Source organism: Trichechus manatus, unplaced genomic scaffold, assembly GCF_000243295.1.
Source record: "Trichechus manatus latirostris isolate Lorelei unplaced genomic scaffold, TriManLat1.0 scaffold00184, whole genome shotgun sequence".
In the NCBI taxonomy this organism is placed as follows: domain Eukaryota; kingdom Metazoa; phylum Chordata; class Mammalia; order Sirenia; family Trichechidae; genus Trichechus; species Trichechus manatus.
The window spans coordinates 3,544,751-3,562,125 of record NW_004444120.1 but is presented as its reverse complement, the minus strand read 5'-3'; the positions used below and the strand labels follow the sequence as shown (position 1 = coordinate 3,562,125).

The 17,375-nt window shown below is 40.2% G+C and overlaps 1 protein-coding gene across 1 annotated transcript in view; it reads left to right on the top strand.

Moving 5' to 3' along the window:
* Positions 1–17,375, top strand: part of GUCY2C (guanylate cyclase 2C) — a 102,605-nt gene that overhangs the window by 32,113 nt on the left and 53,117 nt on the right. The window contains exon 7 of the mRNA XM_004387335.2: positions 14,161–14,278. Coding sequence (XP_004387392.1) covers positions 14,161–14,278 — 118 coding nt within the window. The remainder of the gene's footprint in view (positions 1–14,160; positions 14,279–17,375) is intronic.

Genomic DNA, 17,375 nt, shown 5'->3' with positions numbered 1-17,375 from the left:
AGATCACTTTTGGTAGTATTGACATTTTCACAAGGTTAATTTTTCCAATCCATAAACTTAGAATGTTTTTCATTTATGTAGATCTCTTTTAGTTTCTTGCAGTAGTGTTTTATAGTTTTCCTTGTATAAGTCTTTTACGTCCCTGGTTAGGTTTATTACTAGGTATGGTATCTTTTTAGGGGCTATTGTAATTGGTATTGATTTCCTTTACCGAGTCCTCCTTGTTAGTGTAGAGGAACCCAAATGATTTTTGTGTGTTGATCTTGTATTTTGCCATGTTGCTGAATCCTTCCTTCCAGTAACTTTCTTGTGGAATCTCTGGAATTTTCAATGGGTAGGATTATGTCATATGCAAATAAGGATAGTGTCTTAGTCATCTAGTGCTGCCATAACAGAAATACCACAAGTGGATGGTTTTAACGAAGAGGAGTTTATTTCCTCATAGTCAAAGTAGGCTAAAAGTCCAATTTCAGGGTGTCAGCTCCAGGGGAAGGCTTTTCCTCTCTGTCAGCCTTCTCTTTGGTGTTCCCCTGGACTAAGAGCTTCTTGGCACAGAAACCCCAGTCCAAAGGATGCGCTCTGCTCCTGGCACTGCTTTCTTGATGGTATGAGGTCCCCCTGTCTCACTGCTCACTTCTGTCTTTTATCTCTCAAGAGATTGCCTCAGGACACAATCCAGTCTTGTAGATCAGGTCCTGCCTTACTAACACAACTGCCACCCATCGTTCCTCATTAATATCATAGAGCCAGGTTTACAACATACAGGAAAATCACACAGTACCAGGAATCATGGCCCAGCCAAACTGATATACACAATTTTTGGGGGACATAATTCAAACCATGACAGATAGTGTCTTAGGCTGGGTTCTCTAGAGAAGCAAAACCAGTAAAGCATATAAATATATATATAGAGAGATTTATATCAAAGAAACAGCTTACACAATTGTAGAGGCTGGAATTACCCAAGTCCGTGGATTAGGATAGAGGTTTCTCCTGGTTTATGTAGCCACAGAGGCTGGCAAACCCAAGATCGGCAGGTCGGAAAGCAGGGCTCTTGCTCACAGGCTATGAATATCAACAAATCCCAAGATTTGCAGATAAGACCTCAAGGATTCTCCTGATTCACATAGCTGCAGGTGCTGGAAAACCTAAGATTGGCAGGTTGGAGAGCAGGGCTCGCTCACAGGCTGTGAAGATCAATGAATTCCAAGATCGGCAGATAAGCTGATAGCTCAAGTCCCAAGAATCAGAGGTCAGGTGAACAGGAGGCAGCCGCAGGATCCAGAACGAGCAAAAAGCCAGAAAGTCTGCTTATATTCAGAGGCAGGCCACATGCCCAAGGAAACTCCCTTTCAGTTGATTGGCTCTTATAGCAGATATGATCATGGGAGTGATCACACATAAACACTGAGAATTATGGCCCAGCCATGTTGACACACAGTCTTAACCATCACAGTTAGTTTTACTTCTTCCTTTTCAATTTGGATACCTTTTATTTCTCTTTCTTGCATTATCACTTTAGCTAGAACTTCCAGTACAATATTGAATAAGAGTTGTGATAAAAGGCATCCTTGTCTCATTCCTGTTCTGAAGGGGAGTGCTCTCAATCTTTCTCTGTTGAGAGTAATGTTGGCTGTTGTTTTTGCATATATGCCTTTAATTATGTTGAGGAATTTCTCTTCCTATTTGCTGAGAGTTTTTATCAGGAAAGGGCGTTGGATTTTATCAAATGCCTTTTGTGTATTGATTAAGATGATCATGTGATTCTTTTCCTTTCTTTTATTTATGTGGTGAATTACGTTGATTGATTGTCTAATGTAGAATCATCCTTGCATCCCTGGTACGGATCCCACTTGGTCATGATGTATTAGTATTATTACTACTGATAGGCTGTTGAATTCTATTGGCTACAATTTTGTTGAGAATTTTTGCATCTATATTCATGAGGGATATTGGTCTCTAATTTTCTATTTTCATGGTGTCTTTGCCTGGCTTTGGTATCAGGGTTATGCTGGCTTCATAGAATGAATTAGGGAGTATTCCTTCCTTTTCTATGTTCTGGTATAGATTGAGTAGGATTGGTGTCAACTCTTCTCTGCATGTTTGGTAGAATTCTCCAGTGAAGCCATCTGGGCTGGGGTTTTTTTGTTGAGCGTTTTTTTTGTTGTTGTTGTTGTTTTTAAAGACAGTTTCAGTTTCTGCTTTTGTTATGGGTCCGTTCAAATTTTCTACCTCTATTTGTGTTAGTTTAGGTAGGTAGTGTGTTTCTAGAAAAATGTTCATTTCTTCTAGGTTTTCAAATTTTAGTACAATTATTCATAATATTCTGTTACGATTGTTATTATCTCAGCTGGTTCTGTAGTAATGTCACCCATCTTATTTCTTATTTTAGTTATTTGCCTCTTCTCATTTTTTTCCTTTGTCAGTTTGGCCAATAGTTTGTCGATTTTATTGATCCTTTCCTAGAACCAACTTCTAATCTTCTTGATTCTTTCTATTGTTTTTCTGTTTTCTATTTCATTTATTTCTGCTCTGATCTTTATTATTTCCTTTTTCTGGTGACTGTGGACATCTTTTGTGGGTCCTTTTCTATTTGTTCAAGTTGTAAGAATAAGATATTGATTTTAGCCCTTGTTTTTTTGTAAGTGGATAAATGGAAGTGTGAATGAGTGGGATTGTGAGATTTGGGGATTGTGATTGATGTCATGTGTATGTGAGTTTACTCTGCTATAATATTTCTGATTTTAAATTCCAGCAGGCTGTGATGGTTGTGTTGAGTATTATTGGGATGGCCCACTTTTTTTCTTTTCTTTTTATTGTACTTTAGATGAAGGTTTACAGAACAAACTAGCTTCCAATTAAACAATTAGTACACATATTGTTTTGTGACATTGGATAACAACCCCACGACATATCAACACTCTCCCTTTCTTGACTTTGGGTTCCCTATTACCAGCCTTCCTGTCTCCTCCTGTATTCTAGTCCTTGCCCCTGGGCTGGTGTGCCCCTTTAGTCTAGTTTTGTTTTATGGGCCTGTATAATCTTTGACTGAAGGGTGAACCTCAGGAATGACTTCATTACTGAGCTAAAAGAGTATCTGGGGGCCATACTCTCTGGGTTTCTCCTGTCTCCATCAGGCCAGTAAATCTGGTCTTTTTTTGTGAGTTAGAATTTTGTTCTACATTTTTCTCCAGCTCTGTCCAGGACCCTCTATGGTGATCCCTCTCAGAGTAGTTGGTGGTAGTAGCTGGGCACCATCTAGTTGTACTGGACTCAGTCTGGTGGAGGTTGTGGTAGCTGTGGTCCATTAATCCTTCAGAATAATCTTTCCCTTGTGTCTTTTGTTTTCTTCATTCTCCCTCGCTCCCAATGGGGTGAGACCAGTGGAATATCTTAGATGGCCGCTCACAGGCTTTTAAGACATTGAACGCTACTCACCAAAGTAGAATATAGAACATTTTCTTTATAAACTATGTGAGCCAGTTGAGTTAGATGTTCCCCAAGACCATGGTACCCACAGCCCTCAGCCCAGTAATTCAGCCTCTTGGTGAGATTGGATGTGTCTATGGAGCTTCCATGACCTTGCCATGGACAAGTTGTGCTGGCTTCCCCAGTACTGTGTACTGTCTTACCCTTCACTAAAGTTACCACTTACCTATTGTCTATTTAGTGTTTTTCTAACCCCACCCCTCCTATCCCCTGTAACCATCAAAGATTCTTTCTTGTTGTGTGTAAACCTTTTCATGAGTTTTTATAGTAGTGGTCTCATACAATATTTGTCCTTTTATGATTGACTTATTTCACTCAGCAGAATTCCCTCCAGATTCATCCATGTTGTGAGATGGTTCGCAGATTCATCATTGTTCTTTATCATTGCATAGTACTCCATTCTTTCATTCTTGGAAGTACAGCCAGAATGCTCCTTAGAAACAACGATGGCGAGACTACGTCTTATAAACTTTGGACATGTTATCAGAGAGATCAGTCCCTGGAGAAAGACATCATGCTTGGTAAAGTAGAGGGTGAGCAAAAAAGAAGACCCTCAGTGAGATGGATTGACACAGTGGCTGCAACAATGGGCTCAAGCATAATGATTGTGAGCATAGTGCAGGACCTGGCAGTGTTTCGTTCTGTAGTACATAGGGTGGCTATGAGTTGGAACTGACTCAATGGCACCTAGCAACAACAGTACTCTATTGTGTGTACGTACCATAGTTTATCCATTCATCTGTTAATGCATCTAGGTTGTTTCCATCTTTTTTTTAGCCCTTCTTTTTTGATGTGTGCATTTATTGCTGTAAGTTCTCCTCTGAGCACTGCTTTTGCTGCATCCCAAAGGTTTTGATATGTTGTGTTTTCATTCTCATTTGAGTCTAAGAATTTTTAAATTTCATTTTAAATTTCTTCTACTATCCAATAGTTTTTAAGTAAGGTATTATTCAATTTCCATGTATTTAATATTTTCCTTGTTCTTTCTGTTTTTGATTTCTAGTTTTATAGCATTATGATTAGAGAAGATGCTTTGTATTATTTTGATGTTTCTTAATTTATTGAGGCTTGCTTTGTGGTTTATTTATGGTCTATTCTGGAGAATGATCCATGTAAATTGGAGAAGAATGTGTAATGCACTGCTGTTGAGTGGTATGTTATGTATATGAGGATGAGTTCGTTGATTCTATTATTTAGGTCTTCTGTATCTGTATGGATACAATTGTGTCCCACAAAAAATGTGTATCAATTTGGCTAGGCCATGATTCCCAGTATCGTGTGATTGTCCACCATTTTGTCGTCTGATGTGATTTTCCTATGTGTCGTAAATCCTTCATCTATGATATTAGTGAGGTGGGATAGGCAGCAGTTGTGTTAACGAGGCAGGACTCAATCTACAAGATTGGATTGGGTCTTGAGCCAGTCTCTTTTGAGATATAAAAGAGGGAAGTGAGCAGAGACACAGGGGGACCTCATACCACCAAGAAACAAGAGCCAGAAGAATAGTGTGTCCTTTGGACCTAGGGTCCCTGTGCTGAGAATCTCCTCGACCAGAGGAAGATTGATGACAAGGATCTTCTTACAGAGCAGACAGAGAGAGAAAGACTTTCCCTGGAGGTGAAGCCCTGAATTTGGACTTCTAGCCTACTAGATTGTGAAAGAATAAACTTCTGTTTGTCGAAGCCATCCACTTGTGGGATTTCTAAGATAGTATCATTATTGAATTTCTTTTTAGTTGTTCTGTGCATCATCATCGAAAATGATGTGTTAAAGTCTTCTACTGTTATTGTAGAACTGTCTATATCTCTTTTTAATTCTGTTAGAGTTTGTTTTATATATTTTGGAGCTCTGTCATTGGGTGCATAAATATTTATTATGGTTATGTTCTCTTTAATCATTCTATAATGTCCTTCCTTGTCTCTAATAATGGATTTTGACTTACAGTCTATTTTATCAGAGATTATTATTGCACTGCTGCTCTCTTTTGGTTAATGCTTGCATGATATATATATTTTTTCCTTCCTTTGTGTCATGGATTGAATTGTGTCCCCCAAAAATATGTGTCAACTTGGTTAGGCTATGAGTCCCAGTATTGTGTGGTAGTCTTCCATTTTGTGAGTGATGTCATTTTCCTATGTGCTGTAAATCTTAACCTCTGCCTGTGGTTAATGAGGCAAAATTAGATTATGTTAAAGAGGATTAGGGTGGGAAGTAACACCCTTAGTCAGGTCACATTCCTGATCCAATATAAAAGGAGTTTCTCTGGGGTGTGGCCTGCACCACCTTTTATCTCTCAAGAGATAAAAGGAAAGGGAAGCAAGCAGAGGGTTGGGCACCTCATACCACCAAGAAAGCAGTGCTGGCAGCAGAGTGCACCCTTTGGACCTGAGGTTTCTGCACAGAGAAGCTCCTAGACTGGGAAAGATTGATGACAAGGACCTTCCTCCAGAGCCGACAGAGACAGAAAGCCTTCCCCTGGAGCTGACGCCCTGAATTTGGACTTGTAGCCTACTAGACTTTGAGAGAATAAACTTCTCTTTGTTAAAGCCATCCACTTGTGGTATTTCTATTATAGAAGCACTAGATACAAAGACACTTTGATTTTTAACCTATTTATATCTTTGTGTCTAAGATGTGTCTCTTGTAGGCAACATATTGATGGGTCATTTTTTTTTATCCATTCTGCCACTCTCTGTCTATTGACTGGTGTATTTAAACCATTTACATTCAGTGTGATTATCCATAAGCATGAATTTACTGCTGCCATTATGTGGTGATTGTGCTTTTTATTGTGGTGTTAATGGTTTCTGTGTTCTACTTAATTTTCTGTGGCATGTTCTTTTTGTTTATGGATTTTCTTTTTCATTTCCTTCATTGATGATTTTATGTTTGCTGAGTCTTTTAATTTTCTTCTTTATTTTGGAGAGTAGATTTATTAATTTTCTTTGTGGTTACTCTGGAATTTACCTTTCTCTTCCTAAGTTTAAAACAGTCTGTTGTATCTTGATATCACTTTGACTTCCTCTCCATATGGAAATTCTATAACTATGCAATTTATCCCCCCCCCCACCACTTTTTTTTTGAAGTTGTCATTGTTTACCAATTCATATCTCTGATTCCCTGCTTTCAGTTTTGCAGCTTTATTTTACATTTGAGAATTTTTTGTCTGGGTTGGTGATTGGGTGATGCTGTCATGTGTCTTAATCTCAAGTTGTTTTCTAATGTCATTGATTCTCTGTCCAAAGGACTCCCTGTAATATTTTTTGTAAGGTTGGCCTAGTTTTTACAAATTCCCTTCATTTTTGTTTATCTGGGAATATCCTACTTTCATTATATTTGAAAGACAATTTTGCTGGATATATGATTCTTGGTTGGCAATTCTTTTATTTCAGGGTTTTATATAACTTATATATATATATGAAACATATATTTTTTATGTGTGTTTTATATATATTTATATCCTGAAGTACAACGCCGTCAGTGATAGGATAATATCCATAGGCCTACAAGCAAGACCAGTTAATACGACTATTATTCAAATTTACGCACCAACTACTAAGGTCAAATATGAGGAAACTGAAGATTTTTACCAACTTCTGCAGTCTGAAGTTGATCGGACATGCAATCAGGATGCATTGATAATTACTGGTGATTGGAATGCAAAAGTTAGAAACAAAGAAGGATCGGTAGTTGGAAAATATGGCCTTGGTGCTAGAAATGATGCTGGAGATCACATGATAGAATTTTGCAAGACCACGACTTCTTCATTGCAAATACCCTTTTTCACCAACATAAACGGTGACTATACACATGGACCTCCCCAGATGGAATACACAAGAACCAAATAGACTGCATCTGTGGAAAGAGACAATGGAAAAGCTCAGTATCATCAGTCAGAACAAGGCCAGGGGTCGACTGTGGAACAGACCATCAATTGCTCATATGCGAGTTCAAGTTGAAGCTGAAGAAAATTAAAACAAGTCCATGAGAGCCAAAGTATGACTTTGAGTATATCCCACCTGAATTTAGAGGCCATCTCAAGAATAGATTTGACGCACTGAACACCAATTGCCGATGACCAGATGAGTTGTGGACTGGCATCAAGGGCATCATACATGAAGAAAGCAAGAGGTCATTAAAGAGACAGGAAAGAAAGAAAAGACCAAAATGGATGTCAGAAGAGACTCTGAAAGTTGCTCTTGAACTTCGAGTAGCTAAAGCAAAAGGAAGACATGATGAAGTAAAAGAGCTGAACAGAAGATTTCAAAGGGCAGCTCGAGAAGACAAAGTAAAGTATTATAATGATGTGTGCAAAGACCTGGAGATAGAAAACCAAAAACGGAAGAACACGTTCAGCAGTTTTCAAGCTGAAAGCACTTAAGAAAAAATTCAAGCCTCGAGTTGCAATATTGAAGGATTCTACAGGGAAAGTAGTAAATGACACGGGAAGCATAGAAAGAAGATGGAAAGAATTCACAGAGTTATTATACCAAAAAGAATTGGTCGATACTCAACAATTTCAGAAGGTAGCATATGATCAGGAACCAATGATACTGAAGGAAGAGGTCCAAGCTGCACTGAAGGCATTGGCAAAAAAAGGCTCCAGGAATTGATGGAATACCAATTGAGACGTTTCAACAAACAAATGTTGCACTGGAAGTGCTCACTCGACTATGCCAAGAAATTTGGAAGACAGCTACCTGGTCAACTGAATGGAAGAGATCCATATTTATGCCTATTCCCAAGAAAGGTGATCCAACCGAACAAGGAAATTATCAAGCGATATCATTATTATCACACACAAGTAAAATTTTGCTGAAGATCATTCAAAAGAAGCTGCAGCAGTATATTGACAGGGAACTGCCAGAAATTCAAGCCAGATTCAGAAGAAGACAAGGAATGAGGGATATCATTGCTGATGTCAGATAGATCCTGGCTGAAAGCAGAGAATACCAGAAAGATGTTTACCTGTGTTTTATTGACTATGCGAAGGGATTCGACTGTGCAGATCATAACAAACTATGGATAACATTGTGAAGAATGGGAATTCCAAAACACTTAATTGTGCTCATGAGGAACCTGCACTTAGACCAAGAGGGAGTCATTTGAACAGAACAAGGGGATACAGTGTGGTTTAAAGTCAAGAAAGGTGTGTGTCAGGGTTGTATCCTTTCACCATACCTATTCAATCTGTATGCTGAGCAAATAATCCAAGAAGATGGACTATATGAAGAAGAAAGGGCATCAGGATTGGAGGAAGACTCATTAACAACCTCGTTATGCAGATGACACAACCCTGCTTGCTGCAAGTGAAGAGGATTTGAAACACTTACTGATGAAGATCAAAGACCATAACCTTCAGTATGAATTACACCTCAACATAAAGAAAATAAAAATCCTCACAACTGGACTAATAAGTAATATCATGATAAACGGAGAAAAGATTGAACTTGTCAAGGATTTCATTTTATTTGGATCCACAATCAACACCCATGGAAGCAGCAGTCAAGAAATAAAAAGACGCATTGCAATGGGCAAATCTGCTGCAAAAGACCTCTTTAAAGGGTTGAAAAGTTAAAGATGTCACCTTGAAGACTAAGGTGCACCTAACCCAAGCCATGGTGTTTTCAATCACCTCATATGCATATGAAAGCTGGACGATGAATAAGGAAGACTGAAGAAAAATTGATGCCTTGAATTGTTGGCAAAAAATATCGAATATACTATGGACTGCCAAAACAATGAACAGATTTGTCTTGGAAGAAGTATAACCAGAATGCTCCTTAGAAGCAAGGATGGTAAGACTACATCTCACATACTTTGGACATGTTCTCGGGACAGATCAGTCTTTGGAGAAGGACATCATGCTTAGTAAATTCGAGAGTCAGCAAAAAAAGAGGAAGACCCTCAACAAAAAGTATTGACACAGTGGCTGCAACAATGGGCTCAAGCATAACAACAATTATGAGTATGGTGCAGGACTGCGCAGTGTTTCATTCTGTTGTACATAGGGTTGCTATGAGTCGGTACTGACTCAGTGGCACCTAACAACAACAACCACATAAGTGTCATCCCGCTGCCTTATTGCCTGCATGGTTTCTGCCGAGTAATCAGTGCTTAGTCTTATTGTTGCCCCTTTGTAGGTAATGTTTCATTTTTCACAAGCTGCTCTCAGAATTCTTTTTTTTTTTTTCATTTTGGAAAGTTTGATTATGATTTGTCTTGATGACTTTCTTTTGGGGGTCTATCTTGTTTGGGGTCTGTTGAGCTTCTTGGATGGAAACCTCGTCTTTTGTCATATTAAGGAAGTTTTCTGTCAATAAATCTTCAAATATTCTCTCTGTGTTTTTTTTTTTTTTCCCCTCTTCTGTTCTGGAATTCCAATTACATGTAAATTCACCCTCTTGGTAGTGTCCCATATAACTCTTAGGCTTTCTTCATTTTTCATCACTCTGTTTTCTGATTTTTCCTCAAACAGGTTAGTAGCAAGGGATTTGTTCTCCATTTTGCTGATTCTTTCTTTCATTGCTTCAGTTCTGCTTCTATGTCCATTGAATTATCTATTTCTGATACTATATTGCTGATCGTTTAGATTACTAGTTGACGTTTTTGTATGATTTCTAATTGTCTACTTATTTTGTCATTTTGTTCTTGTATTGTTTTCCTGAATCCTAGGGTTTGTCTGTGTTTTCCTTGATTTCTTTAAGGATCCTGTATATAAGTCTTCTGAATTCCTTTTCAGGTAGTTCAATTACCATTTCTTCCTCAGGAAGGTTTTCTGGCCCTTTATTTTGCTCACTTGTTTGAGGCATCTTATCCTGTTTGTTCATATGGTTTGTTATTGTCTGCTGTCTCTGAAGCATTAAAGTGTTAGTTTATTTATATATTTCTTTATTAAGTATCCATATGTATGCTTGTTTTGTGCTTTTTTTCTATTTGTTTTAATTTATCCAGAGCTTTGTTTTTTCTCCTTCTCTTTAGAATGTCTTTCTTCCTTTGTATTATTTAATTGTGTTGTTTTGTGGTTCTGGTCTATGTGTGACTTTAGTGGTGTCTGTTGGCTGGGCATGATTTCCTCTCCTTAGTGGGTATGGTGGGTCTCACTCATGTGCAAGTCCTCTGTGGTTAGGCTCGTGTGTCTTCCCTTACCAGATTTAGTGCAGGTGGAAGAGCAGGTTCTTTCTCTGATATTAGGTAACAGGTGTTGGGTGGTCGGGGTCTGTCTTAGTCATCTAGTGCTGCTATAACAGAAATACCACAAGTGGATGGCTTTAACAAAGAGAAGTTTGTTTCCTCATGGTCCAGTAGGCTACAAGTCCAAATTTAGGACATCAGCTCCAGGGGAATGCTTTCTCTTTTGGCTCTGCAGGAAGGTTCATGTCCTCAATCTTCTCTTGGTCTGGGAGCTTCTCTGCATAGGAACCTCAGATCCAAAGGATGCTCTCTGCTTCCAGCACTGCTTTCTTGGTAGTGTGAGGTTCCCGTGTGTCTCTGCTCACTTCTCTATTTTATATCTCAGAAGAGATTGGCTTAAGACACTATCCAGTCTTGTATACCTCATCAGTGTAACTGTCGCTAATCCACCTTATTAGATCATAGTGATTGAATGTACTACACATAAGGAAATCACATCAGATTACAAAATGGTACACAATTATACAATACTGGGAATCATGACCCAGCCAAGTTGACAGATATTTTGGGGAGACACAATTTAATCCATGACAGGGTCCCTCCACAGCCTTTGTGGGACCATGGGATTCTTCTAGGCTCATGCTATCAGTTAGTGCATTTGAGAGCTGGCTGGGTGTAGGATGAGTGTTGCTTCAGCTGGACAGTCCTTGGGTGTTGGCACAGGGAGTGCCTGCTTGTCATTGGTCAGGGGCACTGTTGGAGCCTGTTGGGATGCATCTGGAGGTCACTGATAATGGGGTATGCCTGCTGGGCCATGCTGGGTGGTCATTGGACGGGTACACAAGAGTACATCTGCTAGTTGCTGGGCTAGGTCATAGGGCACACCTGTTGGCTGCTGGGCAATGGTGCTGAATGTGTTTCTTGTTACTGTGCAAGCATGGGGGAATTGTGCCTGTCGCCAGGCAATGGACCCAGGTGTGATCCCATCAATCTCAGAGTGTGGGCAAGGGGGCACTTCCACCAGTTGCCGTGCTGCAGGCACACTCCCACTGGTCTCCAGGCTACAGGGGACTCAGTACTCCCACTGGTCACTGAGCTGCAGGGTGCTCTCGTCGTTCTGTCAGTCTCTGGGATGCTCCTGCCAGTCACAGGCAGTGGGAGCACTCCTGCCTGGTCTGCGGGCAGCAGGTGCAGGGGCAGGGTCACTCCCGCCAGTTGCTGGGCGTGGGTGCAGGAGGAGCTCCTGCCTGGCTGCCCCAGGTGATTGGGGTCTGGCCCATTTAAACATGGGGGAGCCACATGGAGACTGGCTGGGTGGGGAACTTCTAGTTGCTACTCTGTGATTTTACTATTCAGTGAGTGTTTCCTGGCCAAATGATTGGGCACTGCCACTGGTGAGTAGTCCCTTCCTCAGTTCCTGGCTCCCTCTCCTCTTTGTGGTCAGCAGGATCACTGGAGTTTTTGCCCAGTCTTCCTATACTTTCCCTTTTTAGCTCCAGCTTATGTCCCACTCACCTTATTTCATTCCAGGTTTGTTTACATAGTATCTCTTTCTCCTGTAGTGAATTCTGTGTAGTTGCCTTCCTGTGCTCTTCACCTGGGAACGCTGCCCACTTTGTCTTAAGATGACCATGCTGTGCCGGGCCAGCTAGCAGGGCACCAAGGATCTGTATATCTCTGCATCTGCTGTTTTCCTTCTGTCTCTTCTTACACTTGGAGCTTGGTCTAATTCTTCATCCTTCTGTCTGATGTTCAGGGTTCCAAGGTTGTCATCTGTATCTGTCTCACTTGGTTTCTTGAGTCTTTGATGTAGGGAGACATTACGGTGCATCAGTCTAAGTTGCCGTCTTGGGTTTCTCCCCTCCGTCTGGCAATGTTTTGTGATCATGAGATTCAAAACTAGATGCACCTGCGTTCAAATTCTAATTCTGATACTTCTGGTTCATTTGAAACCTTGGGCTATTACTTGGCTGCTAGAGATTAAATCTTCTCATCTGTACTGAGGGCTGGGGACCATGGTCTTGGATGACAATTGGCTCAAATGACATAACATAGTTTATAAAGAAAATGTTCTACATTCTACTTTGGTGAGTAGCATCTGGGGTCTTAAAAGCTTGTGAGTGGCCATCTAAGATATTCCTTTGGTCTCAACCTGTCTGGAGCAAGAAAAAATGAAGAAAAACAAAGACACAACGGGAAGATTAGTCCAAAGGACTAATGGACCACAACTACCACAGCCTCTACCAGATTCAGTCCAGTACAGCTAGATAGTGCCTGGCTATCACCACTGACTGCTGTGACAGGGATCACAACAGAGGGTCCCAGATATAGAGGGAGAAAAATGTAGAACAAAATTCTAACTCACAAAAAAAGACCAAACTTACTGGTTTGACATAGACTGGATAAACTCTGAGAGTATGGCCCCCAGACGCCCTTTTAACTCAGTAATGAAGTCACCCCTGAGGTTCACCCTTCAGCCAAAGATTAGACAGGCCCATAAAACAAAATGAGACTAAAGTGGCACACCAGCCCAGGGGCAAGGTAGAGAAGGCAGCAGAGGACAGGAAAGCTGGTAGTGGGTAACCCAAGGTCAAGAAGGAGAGAGTGTTGACACGTCGTAGTATTGGCAACCTCAAAACAATGTGTGTGTTGTTTAATGAGAAGCTAATTTGCTCTGTAAGCCTTCATGTAAAGCACAATAAAAAAAATGTTTAAGTAAAAAAACCTCCTCATCTGTAAAATGAGAATAAAAATATTCATTTTAAGGGAGTGTTTTTAAGATTAGATGCAATAATATGAGCAAAATACCCAACACAGTCTTTAGCACATAGTACAAGTGTTCACCTAGTGATTCGAACATTAAATGACGGTCACCCTAATTATAGTAGTTAAAGATGTTAGGTTATTTTCATATTAAAGCATTCAAATGATTAGAAAGCTTAGAACCCATATTACTTGCAGAGCAATCTCAGACATTATTGAGAGTCCTCAATGTGCCAACCAAGGTCTAGAAGTTGAGGATACAAAGGTCAATAAGCCAATGTCCTATAGTCAAGAAGATTGCTGTCTTAGAGAAAATGTTTAATCTTTTTGTGCCTATGTTTCACCGTTTGAAAAGTTAAGTTTAATTGATAAAAATTCTTTCCCTTATATCCCAATATCTCTAAATAATTTTGAGCATTTATGAAAAGAAAGTTTGCAGATTGGAACCAAGTGTTACAAAGCTTGGAAAGCAAGCACTAGCTCCCACATCCAGAGCCCTAAAAAGCATCCTCAAAGAAGTATATGTATTCTGGTCTTCCTTTCCATTTGCCTATGTTAACCATAGTTACCTAAGTTCTCTTATTCAACTTAGCAAGTATAAAAGATAACCTATCCTGGGAAAGTAGAAAGTTTTTTGGGTTACAGAACTAAAAAAAAATTTTAAACAATTTTCAAGGCTGATGTTATATTTGTATGAATTATATAAGATGCACCTCTATTTTTGGAAGGCCCTAATTTTCATGGGAAACTGTCACCTTTTATTTTATTTTACAGTAACGAGTACTTTGAGGAAACTGCCACAGCCCCTGACTTTATGAAAAACGTCCTTGTGCTGACACTGCCTCTTGGAAATTCCAGCCGAAATAACTCTTTCTCCGAAGGTCTACCACTGGTACGCTCTATATATCTACTGTTATTTTCTTTGTCAAAAGTAAGATAATTATTCTTCTATTGGGGCCCTGGGGTTCTAAAATGAGCAATTATTTTTACTCATTCCCATTAACTAAACAAATGTTAGCTGAGACCTACTACGCATGCAGCATTTTACAATAGCAAGGTCTGTACTGACACTCTTACCCCCAGTCAAAATGCTGGGCTCTAGACCAGCATGACAGTGGATGCCTCTCTAACACCAGAGTAGATGTGACAGTGTGAGAAGATAGGAAGAGGTCCTGCTAATGAGGGTCAGTCTTACATTTTGGGGGGCGGGGAAAGAAAACACAGTTGCCATCAAGTCAATTTTGACTTACGGCAACCCCATGTATGTTACAGTAGAACTGTGCTCCATAGGTTTTCAATGGCTGATTTTTTGGAAATAGATCACCAGGGCTTTCTTCTGAAGTATCTCTAGGTGGACTCAAACCTCCAAACTTTCAGCTACCAGCCAAGTGCATTAACCATCTGTACCTTTCAGGTACTCCCTTACTGTTAGGAGAGGTAGAAATTAAATGCTGTAAAATAAATTAAGAGTTACTGGCAAATCCTCTGCTTCTTAAAGCAACTTTCCTGTCACTGATACCAAAATGCCACCATTCGAGATATAGATTCCTGAGTTATAATTAGATTAACCATTCTCCAGGTTTGCCCAGGAGTGTCCTGGTTTATTCCTATTATCTTGGCATCCCATCTGGTTTAGCGTTTGTCCCAGAAAAAGGGCCTCAATTTAGACATAAAACATAGTACTTTATAATACAGAGCCCCTGCCACTGATAGCACACTGAGTTTCATCAGTCCCTGAATCATAATGTGATTAAGTTTACGGATTCATAATGCAGAGACAGGCAGCTGAGAGTAGATTGGGGTAGGAGGAGAGGAAAAGGGGTAGGCTTAAGACCCCGGACAACTTGAGGATGGCAAACCAAGGGCCAGGCCCAAAAAGCTATAAGGAGAGTTAAGTACCTTTGAGGCTATCACAATTTTTCTTAGACTAGTGGTTTTAAGCCCTCGGTTTTAGGACCCTGCCAAAATTAAGGAGTATAACCTTAATTGGATTCTTTTCACCTCATGAAATGATGATTTCAGCCAAGGAAACTAAAACCAATGAAAGGGGTTTTATTTTTCCTTTTTAAATTTTCTAGCAAATATAATTCCAGATGTAGTATTCAGATGTCACTTGTACTACTTCTAGGCTCTGGCAAAAATGTGATTCTTTACAGATGAGCAGTCAAAAATGCCTGGGCTGACAGAACTAACTTGGTCTCAGGGGGGCACAGAGTTTTTAATCCAGCTCTATAAAGATCACCATGCAACTGCCGCTGAGGCAGAGGGGTTCTGACTCCCTCCATTATCCTCCCCTCACAAACATTTGGGACCTGAGGTAACACCCAATCAAAACTATCTTCAAGGTAAGTTCAGTGGTATCATCCAATCAAAACTCTTCATGTCTTATTCAGGGTACTGAAAGGTGGGTTTTTTGTTTCTTGGTTTTTTTCCCCCTATTTACTCTTTAATGAAAACAGTAGTGTCTTAGGCTGGGTTCTCTGGAGAAGCAAAACCAGTAAAGCATATAAATATATAGAGACAGTGATTTATATCAAGGAAACAGCTCACGCGATTGTAAAGGCTGGAACTTCCCAAGTCCACGGATCAGGATAGAGGCTGCTCCCGATTCACATAGCTGCAGGGGCTGGTGAACCCAAGATCAGTAGGTTGGAGAGCAGGGCTCCTGCTCACAGATTGTCGAATCCCAAGACTGGCAGATAAGCTGACAGCTCAAGTCTCAAGAACCAAAGGTCAGACGAACAGGAGGCAGCTACAGGATCCAAAACAAGCAAACAGCCAGAACATCTGTTTATATTTGAATGCAGGCCACAAGCCCAAGAAAACTCCCTTTCAACTGATTGATTACTCACAGCAGATCCCATCATGGGAGTGATCACATATAAACACTGAGAATCATGGCCCAGCCAAGTTGACACACAATCTTAACCATCACAATTAGACTACAAGCAAGGATTATTTCTATAATGTCTTACAAGAATTACACATTATAGTCTGGGGTCTTAAAAGCCTGTAAGCAGCCATCTAAGATATTCCACCGGTCTCAAACTTTTGGGAGCAAGGGAGAATGAAGACAACAAGATACAAGGAAAAGATTAGTCCAAAGGACTAATGGACCACAGCTACCATGGCCTCTACCAGACTGAGTCCAGTACAGGTAGATGGTGCCTGGCTACCACCACTGACTGCTCTGACCAGGATCACAATAGAGGGTCCTGGACAGAGCTGGAAAAGGATGTAGAACAAAATTCTAACTCACAAAAAAAAGACCAGATTTACTGGCCTGACAGAGACTGGAGAAACCCAAGAGTATGGCCCCCGGACACCCTTTTAGCTCAGTGGTGACGTCACTCCCAAAGTTCACCATTGAGCCAGGGATTGGACAGCCTTATAAAACAAAATGGGACTAATGAGGCATAGCAGTCCAGGGACAAGGACTAGAAGGCAGGAGGGGACCAGAAAGCTGGTGATAGGGAACTCAAGGTTGAGAAGGAACAGTGTTGACATATCGTGGAGTTGTTAACCATTGTCATAGGGCAATATGTGTACTTACTGTTTAATGAGAAACTATTTGTTCTGCAAACTTTCATCTAAGATACAAAAAAAAAAAGAATTATCTATGTGAGATCAAATTGACAACAGCAACTCTAAAGGTTTGATGGGAAGCCTAGGGGGCAGTGAGTTGAAGATAATGGTGATGGAATAATTTGAAAAAGGATAGTGAGAATAGCAGCACAACTGGAAGAACGTAATTGATGTCACTGAATTGTACATGTAGAAACTTTTGAAATGGTGTAACTTTGGCTATGTATATTTTCACCAAAAAAATGTTCTCCAACTCACACTATCTGACTTCAAAACCTACTATACAGCTACATTAGTCAAAACAGGCTGGTACTGGTACAATGACAGATACATTGACCAATGGAACAGAATTGAGAACCCAGATGTAAATCCATCCACCTACGGTCACCTGATCTTCGACAAGG